We start from the raw sequence: 26,723 nt of genomic DNA, 5'->3' as shown, positions 1-26,723 counted from the left end.
CGTCTCCCCTCTTAGGGAGGAGAGGGCTGTGGAAGGACCTGGCAGTCTTGCTCTTCCTATTCGGTCCAACTGAACATCCAGGAAGGGACAGGGAACTCAAGTGTCCTGAGGACAGCCAGAGGCTGGCCCTAGCATCCCTGCTAGGAACATAGAGCCAGCACCACACAGCCGGACAGGGCGGGATCTCCACAGAACTGGCTCGTGCCCACTGCCGTCTCTTACATGGCTGGGGGGAAGACATCCTCACAGGCACCTCTCTGTTCTGTGGGTGTCAAAACAACCGCAGAGCGGTGGCTCCAACTGTGCTGGAGGTCGGTCAGTGCTGGAGGTCAGCCAACAGGCACTGTGTCCCTCCAGCCAGTCAGGGACCCTGTAGTGAGCACTTTGCAGAGGAGAGTGACAGCGTGCAGCGTGTAGGCAGTTTCAGGAGAAAGTGTTTGGAAGAGATGGACGTACCTGTCGCTTGGCCAGAGAAATCCCAACAGTCTCGAAAAACTGCTCAACGTAGGCAACGATGGCCCCAAACACAGTGGGACTTCTCGGGCCACCAGCTTCCTGCAAGAGCATCAAAGTGAGGTCAGATCATTTCTGCTTCAGTTTCTGTGGGTTCTCACGCAGCCAGGCTCATGGGCAAACCCTACACGACAGTCCCCGCATGCCGGTGACATGTGCCTCAGCTTACCTGCCTGTCCTTGCACACCTGGGTCCTGTGGGTTAGGCATGGCCATGGGGACAGTGCATGGGGCATGGTAATGGAAGGTCTCCCTCTGAAAGTCTGCTCTGTGCCATGGACCCACGTGAGCCAAGCCTTGCCCTGTGATGGCAGGTGCCAATCTGTCCCTGTCCTGCAATCAGCTTGTGCTCGTCTTCCCCAGAGGTGGCCAGGTGGTGTAGGACTCACAGGAAGTGATGTTTGGAAGTTAAGGGGTGGCTGCAGCTGACAGCTGCTATTCAAGAACTCCAGAACCGCCCACAGCAGCTTCCCTGAGTCTGGTTGGGTTGCCCAACTGGTTGCCTTCAGGGCAATTTGGAGCCCTGGTCAGGAGACACAGCTCACCTGCGGCAGGTAGTGCCACATCTGGGAATCGACTCAAGCGTCCAAAACTGGAGCCATTCACCACAGTGGAACTCTAACCAAGGGCCTGGCACTAGAGCCCTGTGTCACCACAAGGAAGAAAGGTCTCCTATGATCTGCATGGCCACCTAGATGCTCCCATGGCAGCACCCTGGAGAGCCTTGGGACCAGAGGGCCGGGCCAAGCCCAGGGTTGGTGACTCCCTGACACCGAGGTGCAGGAGAGTAAGCCCTGGGGAAAGGAGGTTGTGCCTGCCAACCTGGGAGCAGTGAGTGGAGCAGACAGAGATGGCTTCCTCTGGGACTTAAGTCCCAGAGCTGGATCCCCTGGAGCCACTCCATCAGGAGACTGAGACCCAGCTGGTGGAATCTGAGTCGGGGTCACTGCAGACAACTTCTCATTGTCTTTTGGAGGTGTTTCCTTTCTGTAGAGGGAAGGCGGTAGATCCTGGAGATTGAACTCAGGGCCTTGCCTGTGCTAGGCAAACACTTCACCACTAAGCTACTTATCCAATCCAACTTCCTGTCCCAACAAACGGCAGCCCCTTCAGATGCCGCCAAGCCACCAGGAGGCTTGCTCAACACTCATGGGGGCAGCCATGTGACAACCGTCTGTTCGAGCTGATCCACCTGCTGCCCGGGTTGTGTTTACTACTGAACGAAAGCATCTAATGAAGCACAGACTGAGCTGGTGACGTCCCACAGGAGCGAGCTTTAGGCAGAGTCTCGGTGACGGATGGACTCAGTGCCCATTCCTTAGGCAAGCCCCCCTGACATCCACAGCACCCTTCAGGTTACCTTTGAGACTGCCCTGAGCTGTCTGTTTGCATGGTGCACAAGGTCCAGGATGGAGTTCACTGCCCTCGGTGTGTCAAAGTCATTGGCTAGTGCAGCCTTCACGGCCTTCTTGGTGCTAGCCAGCCTGGAGTGGGATATGGGAGTCACCTATGATGAGGCAAGCACGGGACTCTCCGGTGCCCCAGCCTCGCCTGGCACCAGCCCTGGATACACAAATACCCTTCCCTAAGAAGTAAAAATATCTCAATTCAGGGAACCTTCCTAGGTTGTGTTTATGGTTTTGTAACAAAATCCCAGTTACCACCTTAGCCAAATAAAAAATCTTGAGTTAAGGAAACCTGACCACTTGTGAGCACACAGTATCCACTCAGGTGATTTTGTAATAGTCAACTACAGAAGGACGCCCCCCTCCCTTCCGACTGTGGCAATTGTGAGCTACCGGAACAAGAAGGAAACGTGCCCACCCCTAGGTGAACTCAGCTTGTGCAGGACTCAGGACCAGAGGGGAGTGGGGGTGGCTAGATGCCAGCTCCTGGGGACTGGCACCGGGCAGGTGAGGAGACTGTCCAGGACCCGCCTTACTCAGGTGCTCCTGCTGACCTCTGCCTCCCGGCCACCTGTCCCCGGAACGATGGTGACTGCTTACCTCTCCCACAGCACATCTTCCCCAACAGGGCCACAGATCAGCTGCCCCTTTACATAGGCTCGTGCATCCTCCACAAAAGAGGCTAGCCCCAGCAGGAGGTGCCTGGCTTCCTCCAGGGTACTGTCACTGTAGTCAATGGCTGCAAAGGAAGAGATGGTCACTGAGGAGATGGCCTTGTGCACCCTGAGAAGCCAGCGGCAAACGGTGCTGTGGCCAAAGGACTGCAGCCTCTCCTGGGCACCGAGACTGGGTGTGCTTCCCAACGAGGCTTCCTCCGGTCTCCTGTCTCCAGTCAGCCCCGGGGAAAGGAAGCAACCGTGCTGCCCGGATGGGCTTACCCCAGGCACACGGGAGCCAGCTCACCTGACCGATAGTTGGTGCGCAAGCAGAAAAGCCGGAAGACATCGGGAGAGAAGGTCTGCAGGAAGTCCTAGAAAGGGAAGACAGGCAGCTGTCAGTCAGGGTTGTAGCTGGTGATGCAGGGTTGCACAGCATGCCTTGGTACGCCAAACCCTCATCGCTGGTTTCCCAGCAGCGTCTCCAGCATCCTTCACATGGCCGTCTTCATACCTGTGGACAGGCTGAGGGAGTAGCCGGGGACACCCCTGCAGACCAGGCTGACATGAACACAGGAGGGGTTTTGGTGCTACCTGGAGGCCTAGTGACTGACGGGCAATGTACACAATGGAAGGGAGAGGCCATGTTTGCATGGCTTCACTGGAGGGGAAGAGAGTGCAACAGCTCAGTCAGGGCTGGAACAAGCTGACATCCAGGCTCGGGTTCAGACTGAGATCAGGATCCAGGACTCTGTCCACCCATGTCATACCACTGTGTCTTGCATAGCGAGGGTGCTCCTCCCTGCAGATTACTCGTGAAGTTATTTATCTGACCTGAAAGCCTCTTCCCTGAAGACCAGCTCTCACAGTACCAGAGGTGCTGTGCCAGCTTCCACGGAAGGGGAGCCAGCTGTGATGCCTGTGAACCACCATAGCCCTAAGGGTGTAGCATTGACCCTGTGCCTTGGTGGTTTCTAACAGCTCCTTAACTGGACTTAGGCCCACTCGGTTCTGGAAACCTAGCCAACTACTTATGGAGAAGAACCTCCCACTACCACTTCGTTAAACCAGCAGAATTCCTAACTAACTATATCCTAATGCCCACAGACAAATACAGTTCTCACCCCTCATAAAGGGAACTTCTCTTTGGCACGGACGGAGACCCTAAGAGAAGGAGCCCAGTTTCAGCTGATCCACCCAACACACAGTTCCCGCCCCTGAGGCTCAGCGATCACTGTGGAAGATGCACAGAGAGGTTAAGAGCCAGAGGAACAGGGATTTTGCTGTGGGACTGAGTCTCCTAGAAACCCACAGAAACTGCAACTATGAAATCTCACGGAAACGACTGTAACAACATGGTCTGAGCAAAGACAACAGACAGGCTAACACGGACGGCTGACAGCCCCGGAGACCTCAACCATACACAAAGACAAAGGACAGGCTAACACGGACGGCTGACAGCCCCGGAGACCTCAACCATACACAAAGACAAAGGACAGGCTAACACGGACGGCTGACAGCCCCGGAGACCTCAACCATACACAAAGAACTGCATGTAACTCAGAAATGTTGTGAGCAAGAGGAACAGTCTTCCGCCGGGGAAAAGCACACCAGTCGGCTCATATCGGACAGCCCTGAAAACACACATTTAAATAGCATTGATTGTAAAGAATGAGCAAGTTGCAGTCATAGGTTTAGAAACACACACACACACACACACACACACACACACACACACACACACACACACACCACCAACACCACCACCACCACCACCACCACCACCAACAACAACAACAACAAAGACAAGGAGGTCGTGACTTTGAGGGAAGTGGGGCATGGAGGTGGAGGGAAACGTAGGTGACGCTGAAATGCAGGCTGCACTGGGAGTCAGCCTCCCGTCCCAGAGCTCATGGAGCTTCCCCTGGAAGAGCAGAGCCTCCCCACTATCACCCTCCACAGGAGCGCACCAGGACGATGTCTCTGTGGGCTCCTGAGTGCCGGTAAAAGGACTGCGCTCCTCGGGTGGAGGAGAGGGGTTTCTGGTCTGCCTTCTGCAGATGGGAGCCTCCTCACAACTCTTCCACCTTCATCGACTTCTCAAACAGCAGCGGAAGTCACTAGGACGCCACTTGGCTGGTCCCTAGTCCTGGGCTCCATGACCTCCTTGGGCCATGGTGAGAATTCAGCAGAGGCGGGTAGGTGGTCTGCTTGTAACTCGTGGTTCCCAGGCCCACTAACTGCTTAAGGTGGCATTCACTTCTCAGGACACCATGATCCGGGGCACCAGACCCACCCACGGCTGCCAAGGACAGGAGGGTGGCCACAGTCAGGTCAGCCTGGCTGCCGATCGCCAGCAGAGCAGTGCGCCAGCCACGCAGCGTGCGCACTCCATCAGTGTCACAGGGTCAGCTTGGACCCACATGCTTCACTCACGTTTGCCCCACATGACAAAGTTCTGAACTTCACCAGGCTGCCCTGCCATGTGGGGTGTGTGTGTGTGTGTGTGTGTGTGTGTGTGTGTGTGTGTGTGTGTGTGTCTACGTGTATCTGTGAGTGCACGTGTACCTGTGTCTGTGTACACGTGTGTACATATATCTATTGAGTGTACATGAGTGTGAATGTTAGTGCATGTATGACAAGTTTGTGTGTGCCCATGAGTGTACATGAGTGTATGCTTGAATGTGTATACGCATCTTAGTGTATATTCACACATGTGTGTGAATATATACATGTGTGAATGTCCATGTATACATGTGGATGTAGGTGAAGGTTGTCTGAGTATGCATAAAGGAAAGCATGCATATACATGTATGTGTTCAAGTGTACACAAGCATATACGTATAGCCTTGGTGAGTGACAGCCCTATAATTTCAAGTCCCATCTCCTGTATGCACTGCCCCATTATGGGGTTTCTGTGTTGCCTGAATCCTCATAGACCACCTGGCTAGCTCAGACCCTTGTCCACCATGCTGCACACACTGCCAAGCATGACTGTCTCAGCTTGTGTCCTGTTCATGTCCCCGTCTGTCAATGTGGAGACGCAACCAAGGAGAGCAGCATCCTGGGTGGACATGCAGCTGGATGAGCTTGGAAGTCACACATAGCATGCTGAGGTGACATATCACGATGATGGGGACCCAGAGGAGAGGCTTACAGATCTGAAAACCAACACCCTCCTTCCTCAGAGGCTGCCTGGGGTTCTCCTGAGTCCTCCCAACTGCCACAGCACCAGGTAAGCTGGGTTTTTCCTGCTGTTGTTTTAGAAACCCTTTGCAGACGCCAGCCAAGCACAGCACAGCACAGCTTTCTGTACACAGCGGCAACCGGCAGCGGCAACCGGCAGCGGCAATCGGCAGCGGCAACCGTGAGCTTCCCTTTCGGAGTCTGTGGCTGCTCACTTGGGAGCTCCCGACTGGCACGTCCAGCAGAGAGGGCCACGGGGTCTTGAGGCCTGGACCCATTCTGCATCCCACGCCTTCTCTGGCTTTCTACCTGTTTTTTGTGGAGTCAGCACCCAATCTACAGCTCTGACATTGTGGACGTTTTATCTCTGAAGGTCTCCAGTGTTCTAAAAGCCACGGTCTTCCTTTCAAACTGCGAGTAACCTGCAAGCTGTGGTCTCTGCCCTGCTTCAGAAAGGAAGTTGGGTGACTTTGTTAAAAAGTCCTTTGTTGGGGTTGGGGATTTAGCTCAGTGGTAGAGCACTTGCCTAGCAAGCGCAAGGCCCTGGGTTCGGTCCCCAGCTCCGAAAAGAAGAAAAGAAAAAAAAAAGTCCTTTGTTCAGAATGTGGACAGGATCACTCGCGTCTCCATGGGGTCACATCTGAGAGACAGATCTTGGAAACCCCAACTGTTTTCCCTTTGGGCCTCTGAAGGGCTCTGCTGTGGGGTCAAAGCAGCAGTGCAAACAGGAGTCCAGGAGGCAGCGTCCCTGCAGCCTGCAGCCTGCAGATGTCCCCAGGAATAGAGGAGGAGGGGTGACCACTGTGTGCTCACAGACACTACTGGTCAGAGTGTCCCTGCTCTGTGCTGTCACCAAGTGTCTATACTTAGGGCCACCTGAGAGTGAAACCAGATGCCACCTGTGTAAGTCAGTGCTGAAGAACTCAGAGTAAAGAGCTGATCTGCCAGGAGGCCAGGCAGCATCACAGGGTGACAGCCAATCTTGGAGATGCTACAGGCTCTAACAGTGCCACCATGGAGAAACTACAGAGAGAAGGAGCTGGCACCTGACCCCCTCCCCCAAGGCGAGCCCTCACTAGCTAACCACTTTACATAATCTCCTCTCACAAGCACCTCATCTTGTATAGTCACTTGGAGAGATACGGGGGGGGGGGGGGGGGGGTGCTTCCACCCTCTGGCAGGAGAAGGGAAGGGGGGAAGGGACTGGGGGGAGGGGATGGGGAAGGACACTGATTGGGATGTAAATAAATTTAAGAAAAGAAAAGAAAGAGCTACAGCTTGGAGAGACAGAGTGGCCAGCAGAGGGACCCCAGGGGCAGAGGCTCCCACGCGGGCTCCACCTTGACTGAACTTCTAGAAAGTGAGTTTTCAAAGCCAACTGTGACCCGGACTGAGCTCACTGTGGTCACCAGAACAAGGACCACTAGGAACCTGAGAGATACCCTAACATGTGAGGCAGGAGCACCTCAGCCCCACAGAACCACAGGTCAAGGGCAAATGCAGACTGGCTACAAGTAAAAAAAAAAAAAAAAAAATGAGATGAGAGTTGGGGGAGAGTGTTGGGGATTGGTTCTAATGCTCTCAATTAACCCGGCCCCCCAAAATCGGGAATCTGCATGTCCAAACGCTGAAGGTCCTTGTCCTCAGTGGCTTTTTGATCTACCAGTAAAAAGTCAATGGCCAGTGGGTAGGCAGGTAGACTGAGGTGGGACCTTAGATTTACAAGGGCTAGGGACTGGAAGAGAGAAGGAGAGAAATTGCCATGACTTGGAGGGAGACAATCGGATTTAGAGCTGCACAAGGAAAATCATCCAAAATGTAGGTGAGAAGGAAGGCGGCACTGGAAGGGCTGCTCAGAAGTGTCTTGGGCAGCAAAGACTAGGAAGCTGCCCAGAAGGAGCCAGGGTGACAAAGATAAAATATAGAATTAGAGAGAGTTAAGCCAGGATTACAGGAGGGAAATTATGCTAGCTGTGGGAAGGATTAGAACTGCCCAGCCTTTAAGCTAGCCAAGACATGTTAAAATTAACTGGTGTGTGTGTGAATGTTATGAGTGTGTGTGTACACATGCCACCACTGAGCTTAACCCAGGAGGATAGTGTGGTGACAGAGCAGCCCTCAGGAAGCATTCCATCCCACTGAATAGAAGCACCTTGTGAGCATCACCTTTAGTGAGACACACACAGGAGAGACAATGAAATGACATGGCAAGGAGAGAGCCAAACCCAGGTGCAGGGTGTCCAGCAAAACAACTACCCATAACTCCAGTTCCGGGGTCTCTGGCACCCTCTTCCAAGGGTGCTTGCCCTCACATGCATGTATCTCTCCCCCCTACACACACACACACACACACACACACACACACACACACACACGCATACACACATGCACACGCATGCATACACACATGCACACACACATGCACACATACACTCACACACATGTACACAAACATACACACACGCGCATACACACATGCATACACACACTCGCATACACACACATACACACACGCACACACACAAATGCATACACACACACACACACACACACACACACACACACACACACACACGCATACAGAATTCTTAAACAGGAGCTGAAGATCTGCATAAGCCAGAAGCCTAACATGCACATGAGAGCAGAAGTCGGCCTGAAAGCTGAAAAGACCTGGGCATCCAAGCGAAGCTCGTGGACTGTCACAGGGTCCCGGTTCTAAAAGAATGGACAGCTGTCAAACATATTTTTGAGCACAAGGCAGAATTCGGAAAACAGGTGAGACGCACTGTGGGACTGTTGGGGCCTCTGGCACGCTAGGTTTTAGGAAAACACCCTAGCTGTTAGGAGCTGCAGGAAAAATAAAGAAACGTCACAAACGTGGGTTCCCTGACCATCCAGCAAGTGTGTGTATACAGGCGTGGGTGCACTACACACAGAGAAGGATACCAGAACAGGTCTCCCCAGAATGCCCGCCCTAACATAGGCCAGTCTGAGCTGCTGAGGATCACGGGGTACAGGGAATGCCCCCAAAGCAGCACCAGCTCCCCTTCTAAAGGACATTCCCATTAGCTCAGGTCCCCCCCCCCCCCCCCCCCCCGCATACAGTAACAGGAGGGGACCCATCCCTCTCGCCTTCCCTCATCCTCTACCCTCAGACCCCTAACTCAAGCCCTTTTCCCTGGGGCTGGTGGGCATGGTAGGCTGTACTCAACCAGGCACATGGTACCTGTTCTCTGTGTTTTCTCTTGTTACTCTTTCTTTGGCCATTATAATTTTCAGGCCCCAGCTTAAGTACCTTAAAGGGGCAAAGAGACAGTCATCCTCCCACACACGCAAACACCAAAATAACTGTGTGCACATGTGTGTGTGTGTGTGTGTGTGTGTGTGTGTGTGTGTGTGTGTGTGCACGCGCGTGTGCCCATAAGCATGTGCTTACTTGCTTGCCTGTGATACTGTTTCGGATCTCATAGTCCTAAACTGATTGAGAACCTCCCAGGAGGGCCCTATTACTCTGAGAAGGGCACCCCGCTGCCTTGCATTTATTCTAAGTCTGGGAGGCAGGAGCCTGGGGTCACTTAGCAGTGCTGGTCAGGTCCCCTTATTTTCCAGTTCAAGTTAAACTTGGCACAAAGACCAAGGAAGATGGGACTCCCGCAACCTAGGAAGTGCTCTTCTGGCCATTCACAAATGTGAGTCCTGGAAGGAAATTTACAAGAGGAGAGAGGACAAAAGAGATGCAGGGGCCGGAGAGAGGCCAGGAGCACTGGCTGCTCTTGCAGAGGACCCAGGCTGGATTCCCAGCTCCCACAGGAAGACTCACAACCCAAGACCGTCTGTAACTCCAGTTCGGAGCTGGAACCCAACAGTCTCTTCTGGTCTCCGCAGGCACCAAGCATGGCTCTGCCGTATAGACAGACAGACAGACATAGGTGGCACACTCAAACACATAAAGTAAAAAATAAACCTTGTAAAATTTACAGAATGAAGAGTAAAAGGGGGGAGGGGGAGGGAGGGAGAGAAAGAGAGAGAGAGAGAGAGAGATATGGGGGAGGGAGAGAGAGAGATGGGGAGAGAGAGAGATGGGGGGAGGGAGAGAGAGATGGGGAGAGAGAGAGAGAGATGGGGGAGGGAGGGAGGGAGGGAGGGAGGGAGGGAGGGAGGGAGGGAGGGAGGGAGGGAGGGAAGAAGAGGAGAGAGAGAGAGAAAGAGAGAAGCAAAGGGAGAGATGTGTTCTGGGAAGGCCACTCCACAGAGGAAGGAGCAGAGGGAAGGCCAATAGACCTGAAGGAGGTGCCAGACACCTGGAGGCGGCCCATGCAGGGCTGGGACAGACTGTGAGTCTGGTGATGTGATTTCACCTCACAGAGGCCCCTTAACCACATCAGCAGCTACCAGCCCACTCACAGGACCCCAGTGCTTAACATTACCTTAATAGTAATGTAGTTTTTTAGGGATTTGGACATCTTCTCTTCTTTGCCTTTCACATGCAAATGACCTGAAACAAAAAGAAAAGCATCCCCTCTGTGGTGATGACAGGAAGCATCCCCTCTGAGGTGGGTGACAGGAAGCATCCCCTCTGAGGTGGTGACAGGAAGCATCCCCTCTGAGGTGGTGACAGGAAGCATCCCCTCTGTGGTGATGACAGGAAGCATTCCTCTGATGTGGGTGACAGGAAGCATCCCCTCTGAGGTGGGTGACAGGAAGCATCCATCCCCTCTGAGGTGGGTGACAGGAAGCATCCCCTCTGAGGTGGTGACAGGAAGCATCCCCTCTGAGGTGGTGACAGGAAGCATCCCCTCTGAGGTGGGTGACAGGAAGCATCCCCTCTGAGGTGGTGACAGGAAGCATCCCCTCTGAGGTGGGTGACAGGAAGCATCCATCCCCTCTGAGGTGGGTGACAGGAAGCATCCCCTCTGAGGTGGTGACAGGAAGCATCCCCTCTGAGGTGGGTGACAGGAAGCATCCATCCCCTCTGAGGTGGGTGACAGGAAGCATCCCCTCTGAGGTGGGTGACAGGAAGCATCCATCCCCTCTGATGTGGGTGACAGGAAGCATCCATCCCCTCTGATGTGGGTGACAGGAAGCATCCATCCCCTCTGAGGTGGGTGACAGGAAGCATCCATCCCCTCTGAGGTGGTGACAGGAAGCATCCATCCCCTCTGAGGTGGGTGACAGGAAGCATCCATCCCCTCTGAGGTGGGTGACAGGAAGCATCCATCCCCTCTGAGGTGGTGACAGGAAGCATCCATCCCCTCTGAGGTGGGTGACAGGAAGCATCCATCCCCTCTGAGGTGGGTGACAGGAAGCATCCATCCCCTCTGAGGTGGGTGACAGGAAGCATCCCCTCTGAGGTGGGTGACAGGAAGCATCCATCCCCTCTGAGGTGGGTGACAGGAAGCATCCATCCCCTCTGAGGTGGGTGACAGGAAGCATCCATCCCCTCTGAGGTGGGTGACAGGAAGCATCCATCCCCTCTGAGGTGGGTGACAGGAAGCATCCATCCCCTCTGAGGTGGGTGACAGGAAGCATCCATCCCCTCTGAGGTGGGTGACAGGAAGCATCCCCCTCTGAGGTAGCAAAGGGATCCTCTGACAGTTACAGCCTCTTCCAGGCCCTGAGCCCACCGTAGCTGAGGCTGACCATCCTGAGTTGGGGAGACCCATGCACAGATAACAGGACACCAGAAGGGAGTTGGGCTTCTCTATTTATAGCGCTAAACCTAGACACAGCTGGGTGTGTAGAGCCATAGGCTTGTCCTCCTCCCAGGACACAGGACAGTAACCCACACCTGCAGGAACCTGCACCTGCAGTGTGTGCTGTGTGCAGCCTTCCAGGACAATATTGTGGGGGTGCAAAACAGGCCCACACGGCCCTCACGCACAACACCTGCTCATCCTACCCTACCCTATCCCGGCACGCTGATGTAACTGGCTAGTCGCCTATCTAGCTGTGAGTTTGGGGTGTGGCTGTCAGTCTTTCTGCCTCAGATGTCTTTCAGGTTCTCCACAGTTGTATGTCATTTCCTCACAGGAGCAACCAAACTGGTGCAGGGGACTTCTAGTGTGGGATGTGTCTTGACAAAGATGGTCTCCAGAGGAGGGTCTTGCTGTTCCAGACAGATTTTCCCTCTTTCCAAATATACCTTCATTCAGAGGGTGCTGCGAGGTTGACTTTACTGAGAACTGAATAAAATAGCTTTCTCCAAACAACAGTAACTGTGAGCCTCCTCTAACTGTGTGTAGCATCAGACATGGTATTGACAGTATCAAGAGGATGAAATGCACCGGAAGTCAAGAAGACGTGTCCCATGCTGTGGACGCCATGTTTGGTACTCCATAACCCTACTGCCGCCAAACATTCATGCTGTTTCTGCCTCGCCTACCTGAGCCATCATTTGAAAGGGCAGTGCTGACCCCGTGACCTTCAGCAGACTCAACAGGAGCCTTTTCCTGCTGACCACTGTGAAGTCTGACACCACAAGCTCAGTCAGGCTCATTCCCACTTCTGACCTGCTTCTGGGGACCACAGCCACTGCCAATCCACTGGGTCCTTGGTTGTTGGGAGTGTTGGAGGGCGTTGGTTTCTTGAGACAAGGTCTCTCTAGGTTATGCTATAGGTTGGTCTCAAACTCACAGAGATCTGCCTGCCTCCGCTCCTCCCCCAGTGCTGGCCCTGAAAGTCCCCCCCACCCCCCAGCTAGCTACTTTCCTAGAACTAGAAAGCGTTATGCTACTCCGAGGGAGAAGAGTTATTAGTGGCATCTCCCGGCAGTGAACTTGGCACAGTGCCACACTGACCCGCCAGGCAAGGTATGATCACTGCTGCAGTGGTGGCACCGGGCTATGGTAACCTGTGGCAACACTTTATGAGAATATCTTTTACATTCAAAGGCACTGGAACTTTTACTGGTCCTCACAGCCAAGTTGGTAATATACCTTGAGGTCACTGAAGACAGATGATAGCCTACTGGGTGCTCAGCCCGTTGGCTTAACATGCCTTTAACATGTCAAAACCAAACTAACTTGCTTTGGAGTTCTCACGTAATCAACTTTTACAACCTAAGCTAATGCTTTAGTAATTTAATGCTTTAATAAGCATTAAGTGAGCATGGCCCTGACACAGGGCGAAATGCGCACATGATACATGTATGCTATGATAATCGCTTGCTTAAAAGAGCAGGCAGGTCACAGGGGACCTATTCAACAAATAACCACTGTTTGTGTTGAAAGCAGCACACAGATAAAACGCTGTGATGGGGTGTTTGTCGTACCAAGTGCTCCTGGGTCAGCTGGGGTTGGCTGGGGTAATAACTCACTCCCTTGCAAATCTGGCAAAAGATGTCTCTAACACATGCCTCACTCCTCCGTGCGATTCAATAAATTCAGAGGTAAGTTCTTTGGTGGACACACAAGACTCAGAAATCCTAACCAGACATCAGGTATAGACACATGATAGACAGGCTGGCCGGAAACCACCAACTAGGGACAGGCGGATGGAGATCACTGGGACAGCAGTAGAGGATTCAAACCTGCACCTTTTCTCAGTCAAATGAATCCAAGGGGAAATGCTGAGTTTTCTTTCTTTACTGTAATACCAAAGCATTTTGGTACCTCTGAGATTCTCTTTAATTCATTTAACCAGCACAGTAGCCAGCCACTTTCTGACTGGATCTGAGGCCTGCTGCACAGAAGGGAATTTGTGCCTGGTGCTGTAAATCTGGTCAAAAGCCCATGGCTCGGGAGTGACAGGCTCTATCTGGGTGCCTACTACTGTGGTTTTGCTGAACAACCCTGTATAAACTGCCTTCTAAGTATTTATACACACGGGTCAGTGCTGCTCTCAGCTCTGGCCAAAGAAGTCCCTTTCTGCAGTGGGCAGCAGTCGGCGCAGACTCAGGCAAAGTGCTGAGGATAAATGTTTGTCTGTCCTAAATCTAGTCCCTCAAGCCTCAAGGAGCCTCTCAGAGAAAAAGACTAGAAAGAGACTAAGAGGCAGAGACAGCAGAGGGGCTGCAAAATGTCTTCTGGACAGCGGTGGCTGTTGCTCTCACAAGCTTTGCAGCCATGGCTACCAACACAAGAGGAACCCCACGTGACAGGCTGGAGCGCTGTATGATCAGTCAGGTCAAGATACATTGTATTCACACGTGAGACTAGCAAAGAAGAAAGAAAAGATACTCTACAGAAACCCAAGCAGTGATTTCAGTCAGACTCATCTCCAGCCCTCCCTGCAGAGCTATGGACTCCAAAGGCAGAGTAGACAGAACCAAAGAAGAGGTTTGCCTCAAGTCAGGCTCACCCGAATGTAGGAAGTAATTTCCCCACTGCTGGCACTGGTGGAAGACTTCACTCTGTGCGATTTCATTTTCATGATGTGGGAAAGCCAAGTCTATGCCGCCGGTGTGGATGTCCAGTTGGCTTCCGAACACCTCGCTGCAGGGCAGAGTGCAAGCGCATGTGAGCAGCCTTGACATGAGGGTCCACACCGCACACACTCACTCCCGACAGCCCTCCTCACGCCATAAAATGTTTCTGCTCAGCTGCATATGGATCTACGGGCAGGCAGGGAGGGAGCAGCCACCAACTGTTGGAGCTGTCAGAACCTTAGGGAAGCAAGGGTTGCCTGAGAACAGAGAGGGGTAGTACCGCCCCTACCACCCTCCCAGCTTGCCACTCGGGAGCGGCAAGCTGGCCGCAGCATGGGCACGTACATGTTCTCAAGCGGCTTTTCAGAGGTGCCACTTACATGCTCTGAGGCTTGAGCTGCCTGTCAGGGACCATGAGGTACCTGCTGTTGTATGGTAGCAGGAGGCTACACTAAGCAGGAAGGCTGGGCGCACCCTGGGCTGGGCAGGGCATTCCTCCTCACGGCTCCAGTAGCCCCCTCAGGCCTCCTGACTGTTCTCTCCCTCAGTCAGGCCACCCTGTCATACCCGTCTTGAACATTTGCAGCCTAGAAACTGCTGGGGTTTACCTGGCCATGGCAGAACACTCGATGTGCCATCCGGGCCGGCCGTCTCCCCACGGTGAGGCCCAGAACACCTCCTGGGGTTTGGCTCCCTTCCACAGGGCAAAGTCGCTGCTGTGCCTCTTGTCAGAGTCAACTGCTGGCGACAGAGCAAGGTCGCTGAGTAAGGAACCACAGTGCAGCTCTCTCCGCACACACCCCAGCCATGACCACGGCCTGTCCCTGCTATGTATCTTCCTTCTCACAAATCTCATGCCTCCTCCTACTGTGTTCCACTCCTAACCAGTGGGCCAGCAGGACTGATGTCTCCATGCCAACAGGCAGGGCAGAGCTGGAGTATCCACAGAGCCTTCGAACACCGGGGCACTTGATGACAGGGACCAGTGCCTGGCCAGTTCTGTTCAGCTACTTTAGAGTCCCTACATGACATTTTCCACAATGACAACAGTCCTCCAGAGGGCAAAGGTGACATCAGGATAGAGGACAGAAGCCAAGAGAGCAAAGAGTGAGCAGAGATGTGTCAGTCCCTCAGGGGTGGACACGAAAAGGTTCAGCAAGTCCCTCAGACAAACTCCACCCATCTTAAATGCCACAGTCATACTCAACTCACTGTTTTGTGGCTGTCATGGATTTGCTGTCCCTATTTACACACATCAACAAATGAGGTCACTGGGTCAGTCTGGACCTCTGCATAGACGGAGCACAGTACAAGGTGAGGCCCATTGGGAATTGCAGGCTAGCAATGGACTGACATAGGCACAAAAGGCCCAGGGTAACACGGGGTTTGCAGCACCTTGATGTGGGACAAAGTTGGCAGGAACAGGCAGGAGTTGGCCAGGGCAGCAGAGAGAGAAAGAGAGTCATTCCAAGAAAGATCAGTCTGGGCAGAGGTGACATGCAAAAACAACTGACCAAGCAGTGGTGTTCTAGCAAGCTGGCTGCCCCACGTGGGGTCACCTATGTCCCCAAATCTCCAGTTTGACCCAGGGCTGGCTCCACTCATACAGCTTCCCTGAACACTCTGACTACCCCTGAACACCCTGATTTCCACCCCCTGAACATTCTGACTACCCCTGAACACCCTGACGATCCCCCCGAATACCCTGACTGCCTGCAAGGCCAATGCAGGCTTGGGTGGAGCCCTGGGCATCTCTAGACGATGGAATTTTCAGTACACATCGGTTCAGATGTGGTCATGATCTAGATCTTGTGAAACAACTGCGCTTCAAAGAAAAAGGTAAAGTCCCTGGCACCAGGCAGGCAGGTGACTCACAAACAAGGCACAGGGAAATAAGAGGCTGTCAGGCTTCACTGACAACACACTGTGAGGAGAAAGTGGTCTGTGGGCTCCAGGATACACTGCAGACAACGGTTATGTCCAGCCAAAATGACCTCAAAGGAAAATGGTAGACTACTGCTACTGTAGGGCCCAGAGAGCACAAGGAATGTCTCCAAGCAGAGGATCTTTCCCATACATAGCTGGAAACAAATCCAAACCAGACAACTGGCAGGGTGAAAGCCAAGGCTGCCAATGTCATCACATGCATGTGTATGTGCACATGAGTACACACACAAACACACACTGTACACACTCACACTATACACACTCACACACATTGTATACACTCACACACACTGTACATACTCATACACACACACACACACACACACACACACACACACACACACACACACACAGGGAATCGATCTGAATGACATAAGAAGGCAGGGGTGCACACAAAGGAGCCTTCTAACCATGCAGATGACTGGACCAGCAGGGGACGGTGGCTATCTGTCAAGCTCAGTGCCCATCATGATTGGCACCTGAACAGAAGGGTCCACCAAACCTGAGTGGCAGCTTTCATGATCAGAGCCTTGGCGACAGCCCACTTTACTGTAACACGTGCATGGTTACGTTCTCAGTCTGCTGAGAGGGGTGGAGAAGAGAGGCTGGAAGGGGCTCAGAGCCTGCTCTGTTCATTTCCCTCTGGAGAAATCGCAGAGCCTCCAGAATGTGAAGGGCACACACTCCACAACTTTGAAAGGGGGCCCCAGCCACATCAGAGAGAAAGTGACATGGAGCAGGGGCCCCGGTGACAGAAGAACAATTCAAGAGTTAATAGGGAGCACCTTCCTATGGAAGAAAGCAGGAAGCTTGCATTTAACCAGGGCCTAATGGTTCCTAAGACTATGGGCAACTTCGAGCAGAACAGACTCTTCTCTTTGTGTGTATGGGTGTTTGCCTGCATGGGCTGAGGGACTAGAAGTTAGACTCCTTGATCAGCAGTCAGATAGGGAGAGAGGCCATGACTCAGTAATGATGATGGTTCGCACCCTCCAGACCTGAGACAAAAGCATCACAGCTTAGAACAAAGATCTTGTAAGCTTTTGTCTCCCACCAGCAGGCCCTCTGCTGATGGACTTGTTCAATAAGCTCAGGGCTGCATCAGGACGTGTACACAACAGTTATGCACTAATCTGCCATCCCATCTTTCTTCAAACTGAAACACTCTAAATCAGGAAAGGAGACAAAGCCCCTGCCCTCAAGGAGAAGCTGGGCTTTGGCTCGCTCTCCTCTGTGAATCTGCAGTAAGTGTGTTTCCTCACTGCTAATCAAGGCCTTTCTCTTCCTGCTCAGTCTGTGATTGAGAATTTCCCAACTGTCACCTGTCACACAAGATTCCCCTTGCCTTTTAATCCTTTCACTGGCAGAGAACAAGAATCCGATTCCCCAGAGGCCAGAAGAGGGTGTCAGATCTCCCAGGCCTGGGATTAGAGATGGTTGTGAGCCGCTATGTGGGTGCTAGGAATCACCTCAGGGTCCTCTGGAAGGGCAGTCAAAGCTGTCAACCACTGAGCCATCTCTCCAGCCCTTCCCTTACAACTCCACTGTTCCCACAGAAACTGTACCACGAAATAACCGAGTAACAGCCTGTCTATGTAAAGCACTCCAGGAAGCAAACAAGAAACTGACAGAGCTAGAACACCACTGTCACAGAAACCCTCTGTGCAGCCAAGAATGTATGCTAGGATGGCTAACGGAACATAAAGAGAGGACGTGAGGCCGCCTGCGTCTTTTGGTGATGAACGTGTTACCCACATCTGCAGATACTCAGAATTGTGCTAAGCCTGTACGTTAAATGACCAACCTGTATGAATCACACGTGGCATGGAGGGAAAGCCATGAAACACAGTCAGCAAATCCCAGTAAGCCAACGGGCTGGGGATTGAAAAGGAACGAGAGGGGAGACGTGGGGGAGGGATACAGGAGGAATGTTCTAGAGGACTGGCAACACAAAGCATCCAGAGACAACCTCAGTCAGGCACTTGGGACGGGGGTTGGGGGGGCGAACACAGTCAGAGGAAAGGGTTGCTACCAAGGGGTCAGGGCCAGGCAGGGCTGATGCAAACGCATAATGCAAGCACCCCAGTGCCAGGGCCCTGTCACTGGGTGACCACAGGACCTCAACCTAGGAGAAGTCACCCGCAGGGCCCCCTTCTCCATCCTTCCTATTGAGTTACTGCTACAATTCAAACTTTGAAGAGAAAAGCCTTGCTTTAATGACAAATCCGAGCTTTGGAGCCAGAAGGGCTCAGTGCCTTTGTTTTGTTAAACACTAATCCCCAATTTCAAACCTTTACTCACACTGTGCTTTTGAATAAGGCACTTCCAACCGTGAGAGCCGGGTGGGGGTGGGCGAGTGGGGGCAGGGTGGAGGGGGCACCTGTCACTCATTGCTGGGGATGCAATGGGAGACACATTGGCAATGCCTCACAGAACCAAACAGGTTTTCCATGTGACCCAGTCATCACGCTCCTCGGTGTTTTAAGCAAGATGCTGAAAACAGTCATACAAAACCCTGCACTCGGATGCTAGAGGCAGCCTGATTCCTAACTGCCCAAACATGGATGCAGTCGAGATGGACTTCAGTAAGTGGCTAGACTAACAAACTCCACCACACAGACAGTAGCCACACAGATGAGACAGCATCCATTATTCCGTGAGAGCCAAGCTACTGGAACAGGCAAAATTCTACAAAGCTTGAAAGGAAATTACTGCCAGGGAACACAGTGGTCATGCCTCTAACCCCAGTCCTCAGGAGGCGGATCTAGATCTCCTCAAGATCAAAGCCACCTTGGGCTACATAGTATCAAGCAAGACTGTCTCCAAAAAGCAAGCCACAAAAGCCTATTACAAGCAGAAAGAAGCAGACCTGGAAAGGCCTGTGGCTGTATGTCTACAATTTCGCAACATTCTGGAGAAACAAAGTTCTGGAGAGTGAAAAGGTCACTCCGATTGAGGTAGCAGCAGAGACAGGAGAAGAACTGGGCACAAATGGTCTGGAAGCTGGGAACCACTGCACATGACTGGGCCAAGGGACAAGAGGTGAGGCGTTTATCCGAATGTACAGACCATCCACACCAAGGGGCGCGCTAACATGAACTGCATACCAGGGTGGTGCAGCACATTGGCCTGACGTTAGACTGCTCTGGCGGGGGGTGATGGGGCTGGAAGAGGTCAATAGGAATTCTATGCCTTCCCTCTGCTGGGCTATGAACCCCAAGTGGCACTGAAAACACAAAACCTGTGGAAATAAAGTCAAAAGCTGGGCCTAGAGGCACACACCCGCAGGCCCAGCACTTGGGGGTGAAAACCAGGAACCAAAGGTCCAGGATGTCCTCTGCTGTATAGCAAGATCCAGGTTAGCCTTGGTTACATGAGACTCTTCCCCACAACCAACTACAACTCAACAAAACTAGCTTGATGCTGCCAGAACTTGTAACTCTCCCAAAGCCCTCTTCCTGAAAGGCAACCGGAAGCCTGTCTCAAACCACTGCTCATAGGTGTGGAGATCCCATGGCTCGGGAGTGACAGGCAATAGCTGGGCGCCTACTACTGTGGTTTTGCTGAACAACCCTGTATAAACTGCCTTCTAAATATTTATACACACGGGTCAGCGCTGCTCTCAGCTCTGGCCAAAGAAGTCCCTTTCTGCAGTGGGCAGCAGTCAGCGCAGACTCAGGCAAAGTGCTGAGGATAAATGTTTGTCTGTCCTAAATCTAGTCCCTCAAGCCTCAAGGGACTATGGCTAAACAAGGGACTTGGCTAAACAAGGCTATTAAAAATTAGATTAAGCCAGATATGGTGGCACATGCCTTTATTCCTGGACACTTGGTTGGTCTCACTCGGTGAGTTCTGAGGGCAGCCTGTTCTACATAGCAAGTTCCAGGATGGCCAGGCCTACATAGTGAAACCCTGTCTCAAAAATAAATGATGAAAATTAAAAACTAGATTGGTGATGAATGTGTCATCCATGAGTCTCTATCCACAGACACTCAGAGTTGGGCGAAGCCTGTAAATTAATTACCAATTAAGACGCACATGGCATAGAGGGGAAACCATGTATCACAGCCAGAGAAGTCTCATTGAGCAAACAGGGACCAGAGATGGTTCTTCAGAAGAATGGCAGAAGGCAACATGGGGGAGGAATATAGGAAAAATGTTTATGGGAGATTTGGGGATACAAAGTAGCCAGGTCATGAATTATTTCAGTGACTTAAGGCACCTGCAGCCCTGCCCAGGATCTTCAATGGTTTAACTTTAGTCCTACATGTTTATGATTTCTTCTTCATAAAAATGACTTTGACCAACAAATTTTAAAACACAAATAGCAGAGGAAAAGACTGACTTATGTTGGGAACGTAGTGCATAACAGCAAGCAATAGAAGACATGCGTACAAGTCCCATGCAAAGAAAATTCACAAGGAAGAGAGAGCAAACAGCATGGCTGGGGCATAGCAGGACAGAGAGAGGCACAGGATGCTGAGCTTGCATTCAAACTGTCTTCTGCAAGTCTCATCTATTGTTCACGGAAACGGATTAACTCCACAACAAGGTTAATGACCCCAAGGGAGTCCATGTCCGCCCAACTCCAGATCTAACTCTCAGAAGCCCACACCCGGAAGCTGAAGCCCTCGGGGACACACATCAGCACCCACCTGGCTCTGCAGTCGCACTGGGAACCGTGTTGACCAGCTTGCCATACTTGTCCCCTCGTGCTCGCAAATCAAAGTAGACGCTACCTGTTTGACAGAGACAGATATGAGTTGAGTGCTTCCCCGTCCATCCAAGGCAGCACATCCGAGAAGTATAAGGGTAACGGGCAGTTACAGCTCAGCACAGAAGATGGTGCTTGGCTATACCATCAGCCAGAACTGAGAAGCACAGTACTGCTTCATTAGTATTACCTGGGAATAATATGAGCAGGTCAGCGGTGAGAGCACACGAGTGTGAGCCTCTCTGCAAAAGCTTCCACAAGTCCATAGGGAAGGAGGGAGGGAGGAATAAAAAGCCTTAAAAGGATATGTCTATAACCCCAGGAAAAAAAGTTCAAGGCCACCCTGAGCTACACAGAGACCCCCACCATTACAATAAAACAGTAGGTTACATGGAGAAACCCTGCCGTGAAAAATCAAAACCAAACAACAAGAATCACAAACCCCACACTTGGCTCTTCAACCTTCCTTCCGTGCTAATTTAAAGACTCGATCCTTGGGGCTGGAGAGATGGCTCCGGCAGTAAGTGCCAAGCGCCTGCTAAGTGAGCACGGGTACTTGAGTTGAACTCTCTAGCACCCACATAAAAAGTCAGGCGTGGGGAGTGTATGCCAGTAACCCCGGCCCAAGGCTGGGTGGAGACAAGCAGATCCATGAAGCGCACTGGGTAGCCAGCCTAGCTCAATCAATGGGCTTCAGGTTCTGTGAGATCCTGTCTCAAAACCAATGTCCAGTGGAAGATACTCAACATCTACCCCAGGCTTCTGTCCAAATGCACATGCACACGCACGCACGCATATGCAACACACACAGCACTATACACAACAGACACACACACACACACACACACACACACACACACACACACAAAGACGCTAATCTTACCCAACACTGCCTGCACACTGTGTGTGCCCCTGAGATGTTCTCCTAAGACACCTATGACCATCCGCCTCTTTGGACTGAGTGAAAGAACCTCCACCTAGACAGCCTCAGACGAGGGTGAGCGTCCAGAGGCAGGAGATAGGGGGGCCGGGAGAGCTGGAGCCCGCTACAGCACTAATTTCTTCCATACCCAACCTGCCACAGAGCTCCCTCCTGGGAGAGCAGTGCCCCCGGCTGGTGTGCGCTGACAGAGCCATGTATCCCTGCGGCCTTCTGAAGACCATCATCCATGACCGTCACTAGAAACTGTGCACAGGTCTTTCTCCTCCCACCCCTCTTTATCAGCCTGTCTGCTCACTGATTCATACCTGGGCTATCCTTCCGGGGAACACTTACTGGCCTTTTGCTTGGCAGACACAAGCATTTCCAAGTGCCTGTGCTACAGTCAAGGCTTTCAGGGGGACAGCAGTCTCTGCAGGGAGGGGAGAAGGTTGGGTGGGTTAGAAAACACAGCCAGCTAGCAAGTAGCATCTTGGCCTGCCTCTTAGGGACCTGGTCATGCAGAGTCCACTGCTGAGCTAGACCCCTACCCTCTCACCTGGGCCACCTAGCCCAAGATGCAGGCAGAGTGGAGATGGGAGAGGCTAGGGCCGAGCGAGCTGCCTCCTACGTGCACACACTGGGAATGCTCGGGAAGAAGCTGCCGGGCGGACAGGCAGCATCCTTCCCTTGCCTTGCTGAGGTTACCAATTTGCTGAATAGACGGTTTTCACCAATAGTTCAAAGATCACGCTGCCGCTAAGCCCTGTGGAACTGTCACAAAGCCCAAGCCACTGCAGCCTGAGTGAATGTTGTGACAAATTTACAGCAACATATGCGACTGCAACCCAAGGCCGAGTATCACTAGCACACGCCTTTAATCCCAGCAGAGGCAGGCGAAGGCAGGCAAAGGAAGGCAGAGGAAGGCAGGTGGATCTCTGTGAGTTCCAGGCCAGCAAGAACGGCACACTCAGTGAGAGGCTTTTTGAAGAAAGGAAGGATGGACAGATAGATGGATGCATGTGTGCACGTGCAGACAGAGTTCACTCCTGGAGAACACCTTGTATTCTCTGAAGCAGAAGCCCATGGTCTCTTTCTACCCCACAACAATTACCCTGCACTGGAATAAGCTGGAATCGTACCTCCATTTTATCAAATGGTTTCTTTGGGGACAAATTCCAAGTATGCCAAAGTAGACAACATAGAAACTGCAGTTCCCCTGTGTGCAGGCCCTGGCACATCACCCCTACTATGAGATGGGGCTCTAGGGGATGTGTGCCCAGGGATGAGGACCTGGCTCCATACTTGCCCCTTTGCCTGTGACAAGCACCTCAACTCCTTTGTGCCGGCAGCCCGGAGGCTGTGATGCGCTATTGAGTAAAAACTTGGAGGGGAACGAGATGGATTATACATGGCCAGGAAGTGGAGACAGCAAAGCTGAGGAAGCTCACCTTCTGCCGTGAGGACCGATGGAACGCCATAGGAAGTTCATTCTTGGGAGGGCTCGTGGGGAGGGGCAGGGGCTTGCCAGGGACTGCATGAGTCAGGTACGGCAGGCAGGCACATCTGTAACCCCGGGATTCGGGCAGTGAGGCAGGAGGATCAGGACAAGCAGAAGGGTTGGGCATTTCAGGTCATCCTCTGCTATGTAAGTTGAGGACCAGCCTGGGATACAGCAGACCCGATCTCAAAACAAAGAAAAACAGCCAGGGAAGGTATGTCTGAGGTTAGTGTGTGTCACGGGGACAGCCAAGCATAAACTGCCAAGACACAGGGAAACAAGATGTCAGGCAAAAAAGCAGAGCGGGAAGAGAAGGTCATGCTAACAACGCTGTAGAACTCAAGTGTCTGAGTCACAAGGAAAGAGCGGGGACTCGGGGTTAGAGGGTCTCAAGAGCCATAACCACTAACAAGCGTCTTGACTCCGTTATGTGGACAGACACGGTCGAGCAGAGCAGGGAGGCCCCCAGGAAGGACCTAAGTCAGATTTCAGGACAGCACTGGAGCACCATCTACTTGGAGACTCATGCTGCAGTGATGAGAGGTGGCTAACTCTGTTCTGTGACAAACACGATGTGGTGGTTTGAATAAAAATGGGCCCCAGAGGCTTATAGGGAGTGGCTCTACTAGGGCCTTGTTGGAGGAAGTGTGTCTCTGGAGGTGGGCTTTGAGTTTTCAGAAGCTGGAGCCAGGCCCAGTGGCTCTCTCTCTTCCTGCTGCCTGCTGATCCAATGTAGAACCCTCAGCTCTCTCTCTACCACATGTGTCCCTGCATGCTGCCATGCTTCCTACCATGATGAGAACGGACTGAACCTCTGAAAGGTAAGCCCGCCCTGATCAAATGTTGTTCTTTGTAAGAGTTGCCTTGGTTGTGGTGTCTGTTCACGGCAATGAAGTCCTAGGTAAGACACAGGCATGTTAGGAGATGAACAGCCCGGACAGGAAGGGACAGTCCCCAGGGGCCCTGCCCTGGCTCCAGCTGTTCTGAAAACTCTTCAACAGAGATAGCAAGGTGGCTCAGTGGTAAGAGTGCTTGCTGCGAAAGCAGGGGACCTGTGTTCAAATACCAAGCATCCAGATGTGGCTCTACACACCTGTATCCCCAGTGTTTGGGATAAAGAGAGGCATATCCTAAGAGCTCACCAGCCAGTCAGCCAGCCAGCCAGCTGAAAAGGTAAGTTTAGCCTTAGCGAGAGACCCTCTCAAGAAGTAGGGTGGGGTTACTATGGTGTGGTTCAAGCACAGGTCTCTGCTCTATAACTTGGAGTCTAATGATCTACTCTGCTGCCTGGGTCTGGATGAACAAATGCTGGGTGGGCTCCTAAGGGACACGCTCAGTCATGGCATAGGACTTTGGGTGGCATCCCTGCTAAGCTGGTTTTGCAGAGTGATGCCTCAATGCCAGGACTAAAATGCTGCCGCTTCCCTGACGAAAGGAACCAGCTGTGGACCACATGCGCCCTCAGCACATGCATGGGAGCAAGGACACTGTTACCCTTGCTTTCCCACATATTACACTTGGGAAGGGAATGGGAAGCCATCCAGGAGTCTGTCTCAAGAACTGTTTTCTGGAGGGAGAGTCGGGTGAGGAGCTCCCAGATGGCTGGTGCAATGGCCACACGGCAGGAAAGCTGGTGGCCATGCCTCTTGTGTGCAGGAGGTGAGGCAGTATCCTCCATAGTTCTCCCAGCATAATGACTATCAACCAGGGCAGGCGACCAGCTTGAAATGGAGGAACTGCTTAAAATCAAGTAAAGTCGTCTGCGAGGTGTGCTGACTAGCCTTACGGCAGCTTCACACAAGCTAGAGCTAACTGAATGGAGGGAGCCTCAGTAGAGAAAATGCCTCCGTAAGATCCAGCTGTAGGGCAGTTTCTTAATTAGTGATTGGTGGGGGAGAACCCAGCCCACTGTGGGTGGGGCCATCCCTGGGCTGGTGGTCCTGGGTGCTCAGCAGTGGAAGCAAGCCAGGGGAGCAAGCCAGTAAGCAGCACCCCTCCATGGCCTCTGCGTCAGCGCCTGCCCTGTGTGAGTCCCTGCCCTGACTTCCTTCAACAATGAGTAGTGACATGGAAGTGTAAGCTGAATAAACCCTTCCCTCCCCGGCTTGCGTTCTGGTTGTGGTGTTTCACCACAGCAATAGAAACCCTCACTAAGACACTTCGTATCTGGTTAAGTGGCTCTGCAGACTGTGAAGACTCTGCGTAGAGAGAGAGACTTCTGCTTCTAACTGCTTGGCTGAGTAGGCTGCATAAACATGCGTTGCTTCCATAACATTTAACATACTACATTACACACACGCGCACACGCGCACGCATATGCACACACATGCACACGCACATGCACACACATGCGCGCGCGCACACATGCGTGCACACACCCATGCACATGCACACACATGCACACACACACGCACATGCACATAAAACGGGGTAGAGGGTGATAGAGGACAATACCTGACTCCTCCTCTGACCTCCCAATGCATTTGTGTATATAGATACAGGCCCCTGCGCGTGCGCGCGCACACACACACACACACACACACACACACACACACACACACACACACAAACACCCTGAGATACAAAATTTAAAAAGATTAAACATAATCTGGAAAAAAAATGGACTCAAGAGGCTGGAGAGATCAGTGGTTGGGAGTGCTTCCGCTCTTGCAGAGGACCCACGGATAGTTCCTGATACCCATGTCGGGCAGCTCCCAATCGCTGGCTGACTCCCTCCACAAGCACACATCAGCACACACATACACATAAGTAAAAGTGAAAATTTAAAAGAATGAATTGGACCAGTGTTGCAGACTCAGCCCCAAGCCCACACCCACACAGCCAGCAAAGTGTCTGCCTCAGCCTAGGCACACCCTGCGTCTCACAGCTCCGCCATCGTCCCCCAAAGATTAGCTTTAACTTTCATGCTACCTGTGGCTGTCGCGTAAGCATGGCCATGGGCAATGATGCCTTGGATGAAAGAGATGATCTGAGGGATGTTCTCGGTGACTCTCAAGTACACGGTTGGCGGCAGGACCTGGGAGGAAGCAGAGATGTGGGCACCATGGGTGAGTCCCGAGCTTAGACTGCATGCACAGTCTAAGCAGGACAGGGCGGCAGCCATCCATGACTGCCGTGATGCCCCAGTGATCCAATGGCTTTTCCTGCGTGGTTTCCCTTCCAGCTCCCAACAGACAAGGCCACTGGGGGGGAATAAGGAGCCAGACAGTTAGACCTCGGTGCCAGGAATGTGCCTGGCTCTGATAGGAATGTAAGATAAATCAGGGCGTTCTGGCAAGGATACAGACAAACTTATTCACACAGGCTCCATCAGGCCCAGGCATCCCCTCATCCTGCTGCCCCCGGACAAGCTTCCTCCACTAAGCCCATCACAGGGTCCACTCTGCAGACCTAGATCTGTTCCCTTTCATCAGTCTTGACGCCAGTCGGGCACCAGCAACCCACTCTTCTGGATCACGTGGGTCAGCTACACTGACCCCTTACGCACGCACAGCTT

At 52.5% G+C, this 26,723-nt stretch overlaps 1 protein-coding gene across 3 annotated transcripts in view; it reads right to left on the bottom strand.

Annotated features, from left to right (window-relative positions):
* The window catches only part of Cars2 (cysteinyl-tRNA synthetase 2, mitochondrial), a 37,178-nt gene that overhangs the window by 1,545 nt on the left and 8,910 nt on the right, over nucleotides 1–26,723 (bottom strand). For 2 of the 3 annotated variants that reach the window (XM_087588748.1, NM_001436582.1), the window contains exons 5-13: nucleotides 26,138–26,243; nucleotides 20,728–20,811; nucleotides 14,734–14,863; nucleotides 14,059–14,192; nucleotides 10,188–10,255; nucleotides 2,882–2,948; nucleotides 2,519–2,657; nucleotides 1,873–1,996; nucleotides 457–555 (exon numbers count right to left, since the gene is read on the bottom strand). In XM_087588748.1, coding sequence (XP_087444874.1) covers nucleotides 457–555; nucleotides 1,873–1,996; nucleotides 2,519–2,657; nucleotides 2,882–2,948; nucleotides 10,188–10,255; nucleotides 14,059–14,192; nucleotides 14,734–14,863; nucleotides 20,728–20,811; nucleotides 26,138–26,243 — 951 coding nt within the window. Of the gene's footprint in view, nucleotides 1–456; nucleotides 556–1,872; nucleotides 1,997–2,518; nucleotides 2,658–2,881; nucleotides 2,949–10,187; nucleotides 10,256–14,058; nucleotides 14,193–14,733; nucleotides 14,867–20,727; nucleotides 20,812–26,137; nucleotides 26,244–26,723 lie in introns of all 3 variants that reach the window. The other variant, NM_001177684.2, reaches the window with a different exon arrangement.

This window comes from Rattus norvegicus, chromosome 16 (assembly GCF_021556685.1).
Source record: "Rattus norvegicus strain SHRSP/BbbUtx chromosome 16, alternate assembly SHRSP_T2T, whole genome shotgun sequence".
Taxonomy (NCBI): domain Eukaryota; kingdom Metazoa; phylum Chordata; class Mammalia; order Rodentia; family Muridae; genus Rattus; species Rattus norvegicus.
Note: the sequence above shows the minus strand (reverse complement) of the source record. Positions and strands in the feature narration are given on the sequence as shown.